Here is a 19,213-nt window from a genome sequence, read left to right as displayed (position 1 = left end):
TCTCGATTAAATCACTATAAGTAGGCTTGGAAGGATCAGATTTTTATTGGTAAATGTCAGTTTCACTGTACACTCACAAATGGACAAAAAAAATGTCTCCCTCAATAATAACTGAAATTTACAGATAAGCAAAGTAAGAAAAATGCTGCTTAAAAACATAGACTTTGATGTAAGGATATTTCCTTTGTATATTTTGACATGTGATGTTGAAAATGTGTTTTAACAATTATAAAGCTTCCGTTTTTTTAAATCAATGTCTACTATCATTAAATAATTGTCTGACCTGCCATTTTGTCTGACACTATTCCCATAATTTCTCATAACTGTGAAAATTTAAATGGATAAAAATTGAAAAAAATACTTAAAAATAAACATTGATATTATCCATTGAAATTATTAAAAAAACCTCAAATTCTGCCAAGCCTAACTATAAACTGGCTGAAGGACCACAGTCAAAGAGTAACTATCCATGGCTCCCTGTTAAATTGGGAGAGCATATCTAGTGGAGTGCTACAACGGTTTGACTGCTAATATATAAAATAATAATATATGGAGATATACCTATCTCATAGAGCTGGAAGGAACCCTGAAAGGTCATCGAGTCCAGCCCCCTGCCTTCACTAGCAGGACCAAGTACTGATTTTTGCCCCAGATCCCTAAGTGGCCCCCTCAAGGACTGAACTCACAACCCCGGGGTTTAGCAGGCCAATGCTCAAACCTCTGAGCTATCCCTCCCCACAATGTAATATTCAGCATTTTCAGATGGTACCAAGCTGTGAGGGGTTGAGAGCCCTTTGGAGGCCAAAATTAGAATTCAAAATGACTTTGACTAATTGGAGAATTGGTCTGAAATCAACAAGATGAAATTAAAAAAAGACAAGTGCAAAGTTCTACACTTAGGAAGGAAAAATCAAATGCACAGATTGGGTAATAATTAGCTAAGGCAGCAGTACGGCTGAAAAGGATCTGAGGTTATAATGGGTCACAAATTGAATATCAGTCAACAACGTGATGCAGTGGAGAAAAACAGCGGTATAATTCTGGGGTGCATTAACAAGAGTATCATACGTAAGACACAGGAGGCAATTGCTCTGTTCTACTTGGCACTGGCGAGGCCTCAGCTAGAGTACTGGGTTCAGTTCTGGGCACCGCACTATGAGAAAGAAGTTGACAAATTGGAGAGAGTGTCCAGAGAAGAGTAACGAAAATGATATAAGGTTTAGAAAACCTGACCTATGAGGAAAGGTTAAAAAACCTGGGCATGTTTAGTCTTGAGAAAAGAAGACTGGGGGCACACCAGATAACAAGTCTTCACATATATTAAGTACTGTTAGAAAGAGGATGGTGATCAATTATGCTCCATGTCCATTGAAGGTAGGACAAGAAGTAATAGGCTTACTCTGCAGCAAGGGCTATTGGGTTAGATATTAGGAAAAACTTTCTAACTATAAGGGTAGTTAATCACTGAAATAGACTTCCCAGGGAGATTGTGGAATCTCTGTTGGTGGTGGTTTTTAAGAACAGGTTGGCCAAACACCAGTCAGGGACTGTCTAGGTTTACTTGGTCCTGCCTTTGTGCCAGGGACTGGACTAGATGAACGCTCAAGGTCCCTTCCAGGCCTATAGTTCTATGATTCTAGGATGCCTTCTCTGGTATAAATATTGCACTTTTGTACCTAAGATGTCCAGAATCATATGGATACTTTGAGTTCCCAGCAGCACTGTGACAACCTGAGGAGCACCACATGGTGCAGCAAGTGCTGACCAACTCGAATGAATGAAGATAATTTTAACAGGCTTCCCAGATTATATATCTGTCAAGCACTCCAGAGGCATAGAAGGACAACAGGATTAATGAACTCTAAAGTGGGTGATTCCACCCTCCCTAACAGTGGCAAATAAAAGTTCAGATAATTATAGATAGCTTTCATGTCCCCTCTTTGCCATCTCTTAGCCCATCTGTGCATGTCCAGTTCCTCTGGTCTGTTTTTACAGGATAAAAAAAACGAGGAGTCCTTGTGGCACCTTAGAGACTAACAAATTTATTTGGGCATAAGCTTTCATGGGCTAGAACCCACTTCATCAGATGCATGAAGTGGAAAATACAGGAGCAGGTATAAATACTTGAAAGGATGGGGGTGCTTTACCAAGTGTTAGGTCAGTCTAACGAGATAAATCATTTAGCTAGCCCACGAAAGCCTATGCCCAAATAAATTTGTTAGTCTCTAAGGTGCCACAAGGGCTCCTCGTTTTTTTTGCTGATACAGACTAACATGGCTACCATTGAATCCTTTTACAGGACATGCACTCTATTTCTCTCATCAGCTTTGTATCCCTCTTTGGGTATTTTTCAGTTTATCACTTTCCCTTCTGTGCCGCAAAGCTCAAAGCACAGTGATCTTACTAACAATAAATAGAGAGAGACTGATTTTTTTAGGCAGTACAATAAGTATACTCAATACTGCCAAATCCCTATAAAGACAGAGCTGAATTTCCTCCTCTTATGTTACATCAGTGTAAATCTGATGACTTCAGTGGAGTTACTCCAGATTTACACTGGTGTAATAAAGCAGAATTTGGCTCAGGATCCCTGCCCCAGAGTTCACAAGTTATCACCTTTCTGATTTCATAAGACCTACTTCTGTAAATACATCCCATAGCAGCCTGGCTTTAAACTAGTGTTTATATATAAACAACAGCATTGCACTACACGCTTATGTTTAGTGCACCTGCCACCACCCCTTCTTCCCCAAGTCCATCTTCGTATTGCAGTTTGCTAACCAGTTTTCAGCTTGTGATTATGCTTGGTATTATTGCTCCTTCATCACACATAATCTTGTATCTACCCACTGAACTTTGCCTAGTTGTTCTAAATTCTGCACATCTAATCCACTGTCCATGGCTTTCCCAAATCCCTGACTTTCAATCATCAGGGGATCTGATTAGTGCATTATTTTCTCTATCTTTCAGGTCATCAGAGATTCAACCAACAGTGGCAGCACATACATATATAGATATACCCCAAACCTAACCCTTCCTGGGGTTTGCCTTTATTGATACTCACACAGCAAAGACAAATTTCAGGCTAAATTTTTTCCCAAGCCATGGTTTTCCTTTCAGGACCTCTTGGGTTCCACCCCAGTTCCTGCTGCCTCAGAAAGACACTCCAACCCCTCTTATATTTCAGAATTAGAGCTAATAGAGCCCACTAAATTGGAAAGAGTAAGTCAGGAAAAAAGCTCCTTACGCTCCTGTTACGCTCCTGTTACAATAAACTAACCCTAATGCCAGCTACTGATATCCATCAGTATATGCAGTGTATAAAAAACATATTGTTAAGTACCTGTTGAATATGGAAGAAAGTCTTGATAATTCTGAATGTCCCATGTGAGGTTTCTGTTATACAATGCCTGGAAATAATCACTGACAGTGGAATACTGGACGGTCACTCCAAATTGATCCGCATGCTTGTTAATATAATCTAATAATGGGTCCATGTTGGAGTACTGAACTGATGCATTGAAGAACTGTTTGTCACAGCCCTGCAATTTAGAAAATAACACATCTATATGAATTAGTGGAAGTTATAGTTATAGTCAGAGTCCCAAGAGTTTAAGGCCTGAAGGGCCCACCAGATCATCTAATCTGACCTCTGCATATCACAGGCTACTAATTACTCTCTAGTCAACCCTCACACCAAGCCCAAGAATCAGAATTAGACCAAAATATTACAGACCTCAGGAGACTGAATCATTGTGTGCCACAGGCAAAGAACAGGAGGGGCTGAGGTACCCTTGTAATGGCTGGGAATTGATTAAGCGAGACATCCCCAGAAGATCCCAGCAAGTGGCCCACAGGTTATTAACTTCCATGATGAGGTAGTTTAAGAATGTTCTTATATTACAATTCTTATCCACTGTAAAACATCATTCTTCCTTCTGAGCTCATCTGCATAAACCAGTCAAAAGTTCAGGGCCTAAGTAGCAAGAATGGGTTTGGTTATTCAAATAGGACAACTGACAACCTACTGGTCCAATAAAAATTATTACCTCACCCACCTTGTCTCTCTAATATCCTGGGACCAACATGGCTACAGCAACACTGACCAAGTGCCATGACCGACAGGAATTAAGTTAGTCTACATTGCACAACCCACAAGAGCATGCATTTCCCTGGTAGGGAGGTTGCCCAATGTGTCTATCTGATGTCTGGCAAGGGCAGTTTTCTGTCAATTCTCTCATTCCTTTCCTTGCTCTTGACAAAAAGAGAGGGAGTTTGTATGTATTTTTGTGATCTGAGAATACACAATCTTACATCAATACTGAGTAAGTGGTGGAAAGGAAACAACAACAATCTGGACAGAATAACTACCTATGTTACACAATTTATTGACAACCCCCAGCCTAGAACATGATCAGCCCCAGTCTAATAAGTGGATAAATGAATAGTTAAATGGGATAATGAATGCACAAAATATAGAACGCCTGATTATCCAAAATTCATGTGCATAACTACACACTTAATTTGGATGCCCACTAGAACTGACTGCGTCTGCATACTGAGCATGTGTGTGTACACATGTATCTAATACGAAGCACAGCTAACTATTTATTATTATTGTGTGCTCAATCATAGCAAATGCACAGGAAAATTAGACACACAATTAAAATTACTCAGCCAGTGTATTATGTGTACACTCTTAAAAATCAGTTTCATTATAGATTTGTAAGATGGACAAGGATATATTCTTGGAAATCTTCCTCTTGTGCAGACAAACTTCTTTGAACACACTGCCTTTCAAAAACAACAAGGAGTTCTTCTGGCACCTTAGAGCAGGAGTCTGCAACCTTTCAGAAGTGGTGTGCCAAGTCTTCATTTATTCACTCTAATTTAAGGTTTTGCGTGTCAGTAATATATTTTAACATTTTTAGAAGGTCTCTCTCTCTAAGTCATTATTATATAACTAAACTATTGTTGTATGTAAAGTAAATAAGGTTTTTAAAATGTTTAAGAAGCTTCATTTAAAATTAAACTAAAATGCAGATCTTATCAGTTTAGTGTGATCCTTGCCGGGTTTTCCAATGTCTGGCACGTATTTGGATACTTTAAGCTGCACACAGGATTCTGAGTCATCAGTTGTTAACCGGCTCCGAGAAGGACAGAGGACAGATTTCATATGTGAAAATACCTGTTCACACAGGTATGTGGATCCAAATGCTAAAAGCACTGCAAAAGCAATTTTCTTCAAACAGTTAAATTTCACTGGCAGGACATCCAGCAGGTCAGAATAGAGGCCCCATGATCTCCCTTGGTAGCTTCAAGTGTACTCCACAGATCTCCAAACTTTGATGCCCACAATTCTGAGCTTTTTACTGAATGAGCTGCATTTCGAAATCTTCAACACCCATCCACTGAAATACAGACAAATCCAAGTTGCTTTCATTGATTTAATTAGAAAAGAAAGCATTGGGCCAAATTGCAGGAAATCTTGAAATCTGTCAGAAAATTCTGATTCCAGTTCTTGCATGTACATTCCAATCTCGACACTGACAATGGAACGTGTCGATAGCTCTTTTATGTGTTGGAAGTAGCAGAAAGTCTAAGTGTGAATATCCAGTGAAAAAAACTGCTAGTTTTACAACAAATGCCTTCCAGGCCTTATAAAGATCAAGAACCGTTTGCCCTGCACCCTGGAGACAGAGTTTGAGTTCGTTTAGATGAGTGGTGATGTCAGTTAGAAACATTAGCTTACACGGTTCGGGGTAGTTTTGTCCTTTTTCTGACAAAAAGGCCTTGATTGCATCGAAACAGTTTACAAAGCGCACCAAAACCTTGCCACGACTTAGCCACCAAATGTTGCTGTGAAATAGAATGTCGTTATAAGCACTGTCCATCTCTTCTAGCAATGCTTGAAACTGTCTGTGAGTCAAAGTAGATCGAGCAACAAGGAAATTCACAATTCGCACGACTATATTCATCACATTATTAAGCTCTGAATTAGAAATTTTAGCACACAGGTTTTCTTGATGGATGATACAGTGAAATTTGACTGTCAGGCAGCCAATTTGATCTTCAAGTAACTTTACAAATCCCTTCTGTTTTCCGACCATGGCAGGAGCACCATCTGTTGTCACACAAAATATTTTTCCAATGTCAACTCCTCGTTCTTCAAAATGGTTTACAAAACTTTCCACTATATCTTCCCCCTTTGTTGTGCCATGCAGGGGTTTTAGGCAACAAAGTTTCTCTTGGATTTCATTGGAAGCACAATATCTTGCAAAAACTGCCAAACGTGGAACGCCATTTATATCCACGTTCTCATCAACGGCAACGCTAAATATGGCTGTGTCTTTTAATGCAGTCATCTTCTTTTCGTTAATGTTTTCTGCCATTTCGCTTACGCGTCTCTCAACTGTTCTGGCAGAGACAGGCAGTTCTTTTATTTTAGATACGATCGTATCTTTATTTGGCAAATCATTGAACAAAACCTCCGAACTGCTGAGAAAAACTTCTTAAAAACACTGCTTTGCTTCTCATATCCTGCTACTGCCTTTTTGATCGATTCAGTCTTGTCTGCTTCGTCAAGAAAGGTTTTCTCGTGCTTTGTTTGAAAATGTCGTTGAACACTTGATGTGCGACAAACAACACTTTCACAAAAGAAAGCACAAACAGCACGGTCCTTCTTTTGAATAAATCCAAATGGGTCTTTCCAAAAAGGCTGAAATGAACAGACATCTAACTTTGTTTTCTTAGGAGCTGACATTTTGTCAAATGTACCCCACAACTCACAGTGGGGAAAAAAAATCTCGACAGATGGCACGCACAACGTCAAATGCAGGGCACTGTTCCACGTGGCGTGATAGTGATGTAAGCAGCAAAGCAGGACTTAAAAATTTCCCAGTGGTGCTGGAACAATTTTTAAGGTGGGGGTGCTGAGCTGCACCCCCTCTTGCCCATCTGCACCCCTCACTGCCCCAGGCTGGGGCCAGTGGGCCACAGCTGGCGGTGGCTGCACAGCGCCGGGCTGAGGCCAGGAGCAGAGCCCCGGGCTGGCGGCTGGGACCCCAGGCCGGCAGTGGAGCCACCCGGACTGGTGGCCGGCAGCAGGCTGAGTGGGGCCGGCAGCGGGCTGAGTGGGGCCGGCGGACGGAACCCCAGGCTGGCAGCAGAGCCCCGAGGCGGGCAGCCAGGACCCGGGCAGTGTGAGTACCACGGAAAATCAGCTAGCGTGCTGCCTTTGGCACGCGTGCCATAGGTTGCTGACCCCTGCCTTAGAGACTATCAAATTTATTTGGGCATAAGCTTTCGTGGGCTATAACCCACTTCATCAGAGGCATGGAGTGCAACAATCTCTTTCAACAATCTCTGCAAGATTCCTACACCAGCCCCACCTCACATCTTCACCTGATGTGTGAACCACAACATCTCTGTATGCATCTTGGGGAAGGAAGAGCGCCTTCATAAATGTTAGTATACAGCACCAACTGCAGTCTGCACTCATACTACCACCGGGTTGGGTGGACAGTTTGCACAGAATCATGAACTTGCCCCCAAATTCAGGATTATTTTTTGGTCTGCAAAAGTCATCTTAGGTTTGGAAAGGGCCCCAAAGTGGCCTGATGATGAACACACAGCCCCACCTTTCACTCCAGCTCTTCTCTGAAGAACCTTCCTCCAGTTGATCCCAAACAGGAAATCCTCTTGACAAAAACTAGAGGCATCCTGACCATAAGGGAATACCATTTACTAGCACAGTTTGTCTTATCATAGAATCATAGGACTGAAAGGGACCTCGAGAGGTCAACTAGTCCAGTCCCCTGCACTCAAGGCAGGACTAAGTATTATGTAGACCATTCCTGACAGGCGTTTGTCTAACCTGCTCTTAAAAATCTCCAATGATGGAGATTTCACAACCTCCCTAGGCAATTTATTCCGGTGCTTAACCACCATGACAGTTAAGAAGTTTTTCCTAATGTCCAACCTAAACCTCCCTTGCTGCAATTTAAGCCCACTGATTCTTGTCCTATCCTTAGAGGTTAAGAAGAACAATTATTCTCCCTCCTCCTTGTAACAACCTTTTATGTACTTGAAAACTGTTATGTCCTTCTCAGTCTTCTCGTTTCCAGACTAACCAAACCCAATTTTTTTTAATCTTCCCTCATAGGTCACGTTTACTAGACCTTTAATAATTTTTGTTGCTCTTCTCTGGACTCTCTCCAATTTGTCCACATCTTTTCTGAAATGGGTGCCCAGAACTGGACACAATACTCCAGTTGAGGCCTAATCAGCACGGAGTAGAGCGGAAGAATTACTTCTCGTGTCTTGCTTACAACACTCCTGCTAATACATCCCAGAATGATGTTCGCCTTTTTTGCAACAGTGTTACACTGTTGACTCATATTTAGCTTGTGGATGTGTCATTAAATTCTAAAGTGATATACTTACCCACGGCCATAGGACATCAGCAGTTCGGAACCAGGCTGCCCTCTTTTTAATGTTTGCCACCATGGTCTGTGCATAAAGGTGAATGGTGGCATCAGTAACAGGGACACTCATGTTGGGGTAAACACCATCTTTTGGTGGATCTGGGAAAACTGCAATTCCATTCCAATAGAAACCGGACCTAAGTGGAAAGAGAAAGCAATACACGACAAAAAGGACTTTTACAGCAAGTTGGGGAAAAAATGGAGGAAATCATGCAGGGATACAAATCCAATTTGGCACATGAGGATTCAGTAGCACAATTCCGGTTTACACTGGTTCTCTGTGTTTAGTTTCTATTACATCCATGTGACTTTATGGGCCTCCAATGGTGGCTAGTATAAACACACTGAAAACTTAAGCTGTAGGAGACGGTATATAGGTCTGATAAAAAATGTATTTGGCTTGAGTTAAAATAGCCTGGAAATCTTCCTGTCCAGCCCCTGCTTTTCCTTAATGTCATTTGCTGGCTAAAACAGAGTATGAAAGAGATTGTAGGTTTAAGTCTATCAAGGTTTTGTTTTAATGCAAGAGTTCTTAAACATTTCCATAGCATGGTCTATTTGGCAGATTATAAGCCACATCTATTGAGGTCCATTTCTTGATCAATGTAGCTTACAATGTATCACAGGGTTTTAGACTGTCACCATCACGGTGGGCACCTTCCACGTAAAATCATTAGCAATAGCGAAATCCCTGTCCGACTTCATGGAGTCTCTAGCTCCTTCCCTCTTCAGGGATAAAAACAAACCTCTGTCTGGGGTATCTTCTGTTTATGCTGGTTGATTTGTTCGCTTCAGGTTATTTAGTTAGTTATACATCCTTTTTAACTTTAGGGTGTGTGGGGGGGGGAATGTCAGGATAGACAGAGCTCTAAGTGTTGTGCGTGTCACTACTGCTATGGTGGAAAAGCTTTTTTAAAGCCAATCCATTCTAACACTAACTTTTAATGTCAGGAATGGAGAATAAAGATTCAATCCTGTGAGTTGCTGAGCACCCTCACCTCCCATTGAAGCCAGTGGTAGTTGAGGGTTCTTAACATCTTGCAGGACTGAGTCTTAAGAGTCCAGCCACCTTTTAAGCCTAATAGAAGCCTTTGAGAAAAGAGAAAATGCAAAGTTCTCTTAATAAGCTCAGCATCTCAGTCCTCTTAATAAGCTCAGAATAAGCTCAGCAGCCAGTCAGTCATTCTATACTTTGTCTAAAATCCTAAGGGCTTCACGTACAGCACTGCAGCTGTGCCACTGTAAGTGCTTAAGTGAAGACGCTTCTCCAGCCAGTGTAGTTAATCCACTTCCCCGAGAGAAGCTCTCCTGTCGACATAGTGAAAGGTTAGGTCTACAACTACATTGCTCAGGGGTATGGATTTTTCACACCCCCGAGCAACGTAGTTATACCAATATAGGTCTGTAGTGTAGACCTGGCCTAAAATTTGATATTACTGAAGTGACCAATATTTCTGCAGGGTTTGGAAGCATTCAAACCTGTTTGAAAAGGGTATTTGCGATGGGGTGCAGTAGCTGTACTGATCCATAACGTGAGTGAAGATCTCATGGTTCTCAGATAAAGAGGGAGAGCCCCTCCACACGAACTGAAGCTTCTAAAAAAGACAAAAAGAAATACTTCAGAAAAAGAAATCACCATAAGAAACCAAACCTGCAGATAACAGAGTACCATGATTAATAACCCCTCGGGACTCAATTTTGCACTCCTTCACATGAACACAACTCCCACTGGCTTCAATGGAAGCTGTGCACATGTAACAGATTTGGGCTAATTCTCACTGTAGTCAAGACGAGTCTTCCATTGAGGAGGCACAAGGGGTAAAATCCTGGCCTAGTGAAATCAATCGGTGTTTTGCCATTACCTTCAGTGAAGCCAGGATTTCACCTAAGATTCATATAATCTCTGCCTAATGCCCAGTTTATTGGGCGAGATTCTTCCTTCAGTACACGTGGGCAACCCCTTACCTTCATTGGGGTTTGTGACGTTGCACCCCATAATTCTTTATGGAAATATGCTTATGAAAGTATATACACCTCTACCTCAATATAATGCTGTCCTCGGGAGCCAAAAAATCTTACCGTGTTATAGGTGAAACGGCATTATATCGAACTTGCATTGATCCACTGGAGTACGCAGCCCCGCCCCACCCGGAGCACTGTTTTACCGCGTTATATCTGAATTCGTGTGATATCAGGTGGCGTTATATCGGGGTAAAGGTGTATGACATAACTGGAATATGTTTTATGTTACATATGCCATGTAACATATCTCTGAAAAGGTTATGATCTACTGAATACATTCATTCTATTCTATGCATGTGTCATTTTTGTATTTGAAGTGATGAATATTGGCTGTATACTTGTTCGCATTTAAGTAGCCTTAGTAAAGCATTTGGTCAGCTTCTTGAGAAAGAAATGTGCAAATTAAGTGCCCAATCAAGAAACACTTAACTGACAATGGATCTCGGAAGACTCCAATCCACATAAGAAGTCTTCTTGGAGACATTCAAGATAGCATGTGGGCAATGGCTGCTGCCTGTAAAAACTGAGTCATATATGGACATGTGACTTGCCCACGTGACTCCAAAACTCCATCTTGAAGCTGGATTTTGCATAGGAGAGACAATCTACAAGAGAATGTCTATTTAAACCCCTGGGAGACCCCTCCATTTTGTCTTCAGCTGGCTCAAGAGATAGCTTCTCCACCCCCAAGGATACCTGAAAGAAACTGGAACAAAGGACAGTAACCACTGGGGTGTGAGTGATTGCTGGACCCAGACTAGAAGGAGGCTAGTCTGTAAAAGAAGCTTACTGGAATATCTCCGAGGGTAAGATTTCATCTGTAATCACTTTCTTACTGTATTAGGTTTAGACTTGCGTGTTTTGTTTGATTTTAATTGGTAATTCCCTTTGTTATGTCTGTTATTACCTGGAACCACTTAAATCCTACTTTTTGTATTTAATAAAAATCACTTTTAAGTTATTAATTAACCCAGAGTATGCATTAATACCTGGGGGGTGCAAACAGCTGTGCATCTCTCTCTATCAGTATTATAGAGGGCAAACAATTTATGAGTTTACCCTGTATAAGCTTTACACTGTAACTCCTCACTTAACGTTGTAGTTATGTTCCTGAAAAATGTGACTTTAAGCGAAACAATGTTAAGCGAATCCTATTTCCCCATAAGAATTAATGTAAATGTGGGGGGTGGGAGGTTAGGTTCCAGGGAATTTTTTTTCACCAGATAAAAAACTATATTATATATAGAACACACACACACACACACACACACTATATGTTTTAAACAAACAATTTAATACTGTTCACAGCTATGATGATTGTGAAGCTTGGTTGAGGTGGTGAAGTTAGAGGGTGGAAGAGAGCGGGATATTTCCCAGGGAATGCCTTGCTGCTAAATCAGTGGTTCTCAAACTTTTGTACTGGTGACCCCTTTCACATAGCAAGCCACTGAGTGCGACCCCCCTCCATATAAATTAAAAATACTTTTTTATGTATTTAACACCATTATAAATGCTGGAGGCAAAGCAGGGTTTGGAGTGAAGGCTGACAGCTCGCGACCCCCCATGTAATAACCTCGTGACCCCCTGAGGGGTCCCAACCCCCAGTTTGAGAACCCCTGTGCTAAATGATGAACTGGCATTCGGCTGAGCCCTCAAGGGTTAACACATTGTTGTTAATGTAGCCTTACTCTACAAGGCAGCAGGAATGGAAGGGAGGGGAGATAGCATAGCAGACAGAGACAGACACACACTTTGTGTGTGTGTGTGTGTGTGTGTGTGTGTGTGTGTGTGTGTGTGTGTGAGAGAGAGAGAGAGAGAGAGAGAGAAATGCACACTGCCCCTTTAAGTAAGCTGACCCACTCTTAAGTGCATTGTCTTTTTAAGTGGACCAGGAAGTTGAGACAGCAGCTGCTGCCCCAGGCTCTCTCTGTCTCTCTACGTCCCTGTCCCCACCCTGCTCTATATGGAGAAGGGGTAAGTGGGGTGTAGGAGCAGGAGGGAGGGGGACACCCTGACATTAGCCCCCTCCCATTATCTCCTCCCCCACAACCCGCACAGCAAGCAGGAGGCTCGGGGAGCAGCTCCAAGGCAGAAGGCAGGAGCAGCACATGGAAGTGGGGGAAGGGATAGCTGCAATTGCTAGCCTACTGGGCAGCTTCTGCACAGGGAACTTAGGGGAGTGGGGAGCTGATAGGGAGAGCTGATAGGGGGGCTGCCGGTCCACCCTGGTTCCAAGCCCGCACCAGCTAGCTGCAACAGGCTGCTCTTCCTGCAAGCAGTGGACAAAGCAGGAGGCTGCCAAACGACATTAGAAGAAAGCATTGCACAACTTTAAATAAGCATGTTCCCTAATAGTTCAGCAACGTAACAACGAAAGAACGTTAACCGGGATGACTTTAAGTGAGGAGTTACTGTACAGGGTAAAACAGATTTATTTAGGGTTTGGACCTCACTAGGAGCTGAGCATCTGAGTGTTGGAAACAGGAACACTTCTTAAGCTGTTTTCAGTTAAGCCTGCAGCTTTTGTGGGACCTAGTTCAGACCTGGGTCTGTGTTGGCAGGAGGCTAACGTGTCTGGCTGAAACAAGGCATAGTTCTGAAGTCCCAAGCTGACAGGGAAAACGGGCTCAAAAGTAGTCTCAGCACATCAGTTGGCAGTTCCAAGGGGGTTTCTGTAATCCAAACCATCACAGGGTTCATCATGTATAGCTGAGGGTAGACTATGGCCCATCATAATAAACAAACAGATTTGTTATATCCAGAAGATTTTGCTCAAGATCAGAACTGGAACAGAAGGGCTTAATTCTGAGAGATATCTACTCAGTTCCCACCCACGTTTTATTACAATTTTTGTCCATAATAACTATCCAATAATTTTACAAGCATAAATACATTTCACTGGGTTTAAAAACAATTCTTTGTATCAGTATTCACTTAATGATAGAGAGTCTAAAGAAAGGGAGCAAAAGAAAGATTTCTTGACTTGAAGCCTAAATTGCCATCTATGTTTAACAGCATTATCTTGCTTGTTATGTATTTAAGACCACTGTTGCAACCTCAAGGAGACTGTTCTCCTATGACTTGCCCTATTGCCCACTATTTATTGTGTATGTTTTTAAGATTAGAATAAATTCCTTTGTCTTTGACAAGAGGTCATGACGAAGTTATCAGAGCAGAGTCTGACAAATATTCTTTCACAGTCTCACAAACATCTCACAAACAATGCATTTTCTTCACATGAGAAAAATCTACACTTTTGTCTTGCTAAGCTCGGAGACATGCTTCTCTTGAAGTCAGAGTTTACATACATCAGGAAAAGGCTGCAAAAGGTAGCTTGCATGCCAAATATTGGCTCCATTCTCTTGTGTAGCTTTACCTTGGTTTTCTGCATGTCGTCCTTCAGATCGTAGTCAATGCGAGAGATAAGGTGGGCATTAAATCCAGCCAGAGCAAAAAGGGTAGGTGTAGTAGCAGAAGCTCCAAAGGGATCTACATGCCAAGAAAATCGAGGCCTAATCCCAAAGGTTTCATACAAAAATCCATGACCCTCTGTAAAGTAAAATTTGTTTTTATTAGTAACACATTTGTTCATCTTAAAAGTTGAATTGGCATGTGGTACTACAGCCAAGCACAGTGAAGATTTATTTTTATTTTCAAATACACCTGAAGGTTTGAGGAATTTAACAAAGCCAAAAAATTCAGAGCAGCAAGGTGCACACTGGTGATATTTGTATAACTTCAGTAAAGAGTTAATGAAAAGAGATGATGATCAGATATAGGCCCGGGAGACAGTGGTGTGAGCCAGATTAAATTTAGGGGGAGGGCTAGCTCAGTGGTTTGAGCATTGGTTTGCTAACCCCAGGGTTGTGAGTTCAATCCTTGAGGGGGCTACTTAGGGATCCGGGGCAAAATCAGTACTTGGTCCTGCTAGTGAAGGCAGGGAGCTGGACTCAATGACCTTTCTGGGTCCCTTCCAGTTCTATGAGATATACCTATCGCCATTTATTTATTTATTTTTATTTAGGCTAAATCTCATATCAATGTCCAAATCAAGACGACAAGCTGAGTTTGAGGTAGACTCTGCTGAAATTATGCAAGATGTTCTCATGAAATTTCAGCCACAGATCAATGAGAAAATAAATCACATCTGGTTTTGGATCCACACATTATCTCCCCCACATCCCCCAACACAAATAAAAATACCCAATTTTTTTCCACTGGAATTAAATAAATTAAAAAAACCCATAGTCATTTCTATTAGTTTTAGGTTTAGTATTTTCCTTTCCATTTATTAAAACACAAAAGCTAAATTATGGACTAAATTCAAACTGAGTACAACCCTTTAAACTGAGTACAAAAATAGCCAAGAAGTGAGTGTAAAAACAACAGTACAGTGCTTGGGATCATCAGTGCTATAGAAATGCAAGATTGTCATTTTATAGTTTCTAAGTTTGGAAATGCTTTTAGAAATATTTGAAGATATAATCATAGAATCTTAGAATATCAGGGTTGGAAGGGACCTCAGGAGGTCATCTAGTCCAATCCCCTGCTCAAAGCAGGGCTAATTCCCAACTAAATCATCCCAGCCAGGGCTTTGTTAAGCCTGACCTTAAAAACCTCTAAGGAAGGAGATTCCACCACCTCCCTCGGTAACCCAAGCCAGTGCCCATAATCATTTCTGTTTTATTGTGGATAGAATCTTATTCTGGGCTTTCAGATCATGGCTAATTTAATTTAAAAAAATGTCCTAAAATTTCATATTTAATCTCTCCTAAGCCTTATGATTCTTGCCATGTAAACAGTGTTAGTAAAGGCTTTCCTTTTAATTCTCTGACTGAAACACATTTCAGAGCATAGTCTCTTAGGGCTTGTCTACACTGCGAAGTTGTCGAGAAAACTTTTGTCTTTCATGGGTACTTAAAATAGCCTCCCCGCGAAAGACAAAAGTTTTGCCGACGCAAGTGGCAGTGTGAACACGGCTTTGTCGGCAGGGCTAACACTGCTCACGGGGCTGGAAGTATTTTGTCGGCAGAAGTGCCGACAAAGTACCAAAAAAGAGCGTTTACAGACGCTGACTTTTAGCGACAAGGTTCTGTCGATACAGCCTTGTCGCTAAAAGCTGCGTGGTGTAGACAAGCCCTAATATTTTCTCTTTAATGTATGTTACCTAAGGGAATAGTGTGTATAGTGTGAACAAGGTTGTTGTGATCCAATTAACTATACAGACAGGAGAGAATTTGAAACACAGGCTCCAAGAGTCCAAACACTATCTAATTCCAAGACAAACTCAGCAGACAACAACACAGGAATGCATGTGTGATTCAGGTTTAGTCACATGGGCAAAGACTGAACAGGCAATACTGAGGATCTGGGAGGGGAACATGTGATGCTAAGCTTTTTTAGAAATCAAAATCTATTAATTTCATTTGCTCCCGTTAAAATAGCTACCAAATCTGCATTTCCCTTTAAAAAAAATTATATGCATACACCTATTCACAGAATAAAATATGGATTTTAGAAACTTTTTAACACCCCCCCCCCCCCCAAAAAAAATGTTGACTGAATATCTAGCAAGAGGATCTTTTTGTCCAAAATTAGTGTTTATTTTGGGACAAACACTAGTCTGTGCCCCCAGCCCAAGTTAACTAACTTTGCCCAAAGGAGTCAGAGGAAAAGGAATCTTTATTCTCACTCCTCCACTTGCTCATGGAGCAGAGTTACCCCACTAGGATGCAACAGCAGCTGCTGTTCTTGTGTTCCTTGTAAATACTGATGTGTGGGGTTCTGGCCAGTGGTTCTGTGCAGTCAGACCCACCAGCCATGATGAAGCTGCTCCTCTGGCCCTCTCCACATATTCCCCTTTATGTTGCCATAGAGAAAAGTGCCACAGAACACTGCTCTGAAGTGAGCAGGGGTGCCAATCAGACACCACAGTTAGCTGGAATAATTCCATCTCAGATCTCTTGCCTGGTCCCCACTGAAAAACCATGACACTTCCCTTCCCCTGAGTTATTTTTGGCCTTTGCAGTACAAAGGGAGCAGGATTTGTACACCTTTCCTGCACGTTAACAACAATAGAGTCAATCCTAGATATTAGAGGAACCTTTTAGCCTAGCAGACAAAGGCATAAAAAGATCCAATGGCAGGAATTTGAAGCTAGAAAACTTGAACTGAAAATAAGTTGCAAGTTGTTAAGAGTGAGGTTAATTAATAGTTGGAAATAGTGGATTCTTAACCACTTGAAGTTTTTTAATTAAGCTCAGATATCTTTCTGAAAGATGTGCTGTAGTTCAACACAAACCTGATGCAGGAACTATTGAGTGAAATTTTACTGTCTTATGCTGGAGGTGTAAGCAGATTATGGCAAGGAAGTCCATGAACTTATATGTATTTTTTGAATAAATTTCAAATACACATCTTTATCTCAGGGCTATTCTTGGGAACCAAGGATTTTGTAATCAGTAAAACTGTCCATGTTCTAAGAGAGTATATAATGGTGAGCAATTAAATTACAAGCCAATTTGCAATGATTTTCCTGTATACTACAGTTTGTTGGTTGGTGTTTTTTGTATTTTTTTAAGCAAAGAACCTTATGGTAAATTTGCACTATACAGTAGATATTACTTTTTACAGAAACTTAAGTCAGTTCTTAAATATCTAGGAAATAAAAATGAATTCAGAAAAACAAAACATAACAAAAACTAAGAGTTAAACACCAAAGAAACATGCCTGTTAACTGTAAAATCTGGTCATTGATATGTGTCACAGCTTCATCATGCATCACCTGACCTCCAAGTATGAATTCTAGTCGCCCTTCTTGAAGTAACTGATGTACCTACGATACAGAATATACAGAAGGCAAATGATAACACAATTACAATTTCTATTTTTACCACCAAGGCTATAAATACAGTCCGGGACTTATCATGTTATCTAAGTGTGACATTTGTCAAATGTGGATCTACCTTGCATCCAGAGCGTACAGGGTGGTGGCGATATAAATGGAGAATTAAAATTGTTTCAGACCATCTTGGATAACAGCCATTAATGGACCTATCCTCCATGAGCTTATCTAATTCTTTTTTGAACTCAGTTATACCTTTGGCCTTCACAACATCCCTTACTAATGAGTTCCACAGATTGACTGTGCATTGTGTGAAGAAGTACTTCCTTAGGTTTGTTTTAAACTTGCTGCCTACTAATTTCATTGGGTGACTCCTAGTTCTTGTGTTATGTGAGGGGTAAATAACACTTCCTTATTAACTTTCTTCACACTATTTATGATTTTATAGACTTCTATCATATCCCCCCCTTACTTGTCTCTTTTCTAAGCTGAACAGTGCCAGTCGTTCTAATCACTTTTCAAATGGAAGCTGTTCCATACCTCTAATCATTTTTGTAGACCTTCTCTGTACCCTTTCCAATTCTAACATATCTTTTTTGATCTGGGGCAACCTAAACTGCATGCAGTATTCAAGGTGTGGGCGTACCATGGATTTGTATAGTGGCATTGTAATATTTTCTGTCTGATTATCTCTCTCTTTCCTAATATTTTCTAACTTTTTGTTAGCTTTTCGGCTGCAACTGAACATTGAGCGGATGTTTTCAGAGAACTATCTACAAAACCCCAAGATCTCTTTCTTGAGTGATAACAGCTAATTTAGACCTGAACATTTTGTATTAATAGTTGGGATTACATTTTCCAATGTGCATTACTTTGCATTTATCAACACTGAATTTGATCTGTCATTTTGTTGCCCAGTCACCCAATTTTGTGAGAACCCTTTGTAATTCTTCTCATGCTGCTCTGGACTTAACTATCTTGGGTAATTTTCCATCATCTGCAAACTTTATCACCTGTTTTCCCCTTTTTCCAGATCGTTTATGAATATGCTGAACAGCACTGGTCCCAGTACAGATCCCTGGGGGACATCACAATTTACTTCTCTCCACTGTGAAAACTGAGCATTTTAGAAACAAAGTGTAGGACTATCTTTTAACCAGTTAGTGATCCAGGAGAGGACCTTCCCTATGATCCCATGACTGCTTACTTCGCTTTCTGAAAGTCCAGGTACACTATACCCACAGGATCCCCCTTGCTTGCATGCTTGTTAACCCCTCAGAGAATTCTAATAGAATTCCAATAGATTGGTGAGGCATGATTTTCATTCACAAAAGTCGTGTTGATTCTTCCCCAGTATATCATGTTTATCTATGCCACTGCTAGCTCTTTCTCTGCCTGCACTTGTTGGAGCATCCTGTGGTCAGGCATCCTGACCCTGGAGGCTTCTGCCCAGGGTCCTGTACTTGACTTGCTGGGAATGTGGCCTGCATGTACTACTGATAAAAGCCAGGCTAGAGAAACTACCCAGTGTGAGAGGTGTTTGTTGGTGGAGGCCCTCAGGAAGCAGGTAAGACAGCTGCAGGGGGAGTTGGCTAATCTGTGTAGCACCTGGGAGCATGAAGACTTCATCAACAAGATGCATAGGGAGACATCTGGGATGGGGGAGGCTAGCCAACTACAGAGGCACCAGAGGAGAAAGGACAAGCGGCTGCTCCGTGGGGAGGAGACTGGCTGCTGGCCACCTAAGGCAGCAGACAGTGCTCCACTCACAACCCCAGCTCCCTCATCCATTGACATCAAAAACCAGTATGCTGTACCGGCATCACAAGGAGAGGAGCAGACCCCGATGTTTGAGGAGGAG

General features: G+C 41.4%; 1 protein-coding gene across 2 annotated transcripts in view; it reads right to left on the bottom strand.

The window, feature by feature from the left end:
* Positions 1–19,213, bottom strand: part of MAN2B2 (mannosidase alpha class 2B member 2) — a 52,744-nt gene that overhangs the window by 23,599 nt on the left and 9,932 nt on the right. For both annotated transcript variants that reach the window (XM_024204526.1, XM_024204527.1), the window contains exons 3-7: positions 17,238–17,343; positions 13,885–14,057; positions 9,966–10,081; positions 8,446–8,623; positions 3,344–3,542 (exon numbers count right to left, since the gene is read on the bottom strand). In XM_024204526.1, coding sequence (XP_024060294.1) covers positions 3,344–3,542; positions 8,446–8,623; positions 9,966–10,081; positions 13,885–14,057; positions 17,238–17,343 — 772 coding nt within the window. The remainder of the gene's footprint in view (positions 1–3,343; positions 3,543–8,445; positions 8,624–9,965; positions 10,082–13,884; positions 14,058–17,237; positions 17,344–19,213) is intronic.

This window comes from Terrapene carolina, unplaced genomic scaffold (assembly GCF_002925995.2).
Source record: "Terrapene carolina triunguis isolate 2854851 unplaced genomic scaffold, T_m_triunguis-2.0 Scaffold66, whole genome shotgun sequence".
Classification (NCBI taxonomy): domain Eukaryota; kingdom Metazoa; phylum Chordata; order Testudines; family Emydidae; genus Terrapene; species Terrapene triunguis.
Note: the sequence above shows the minus strand (reverse complement) of the source record. Positions and strands in the feature narration are given on the sequence as shown.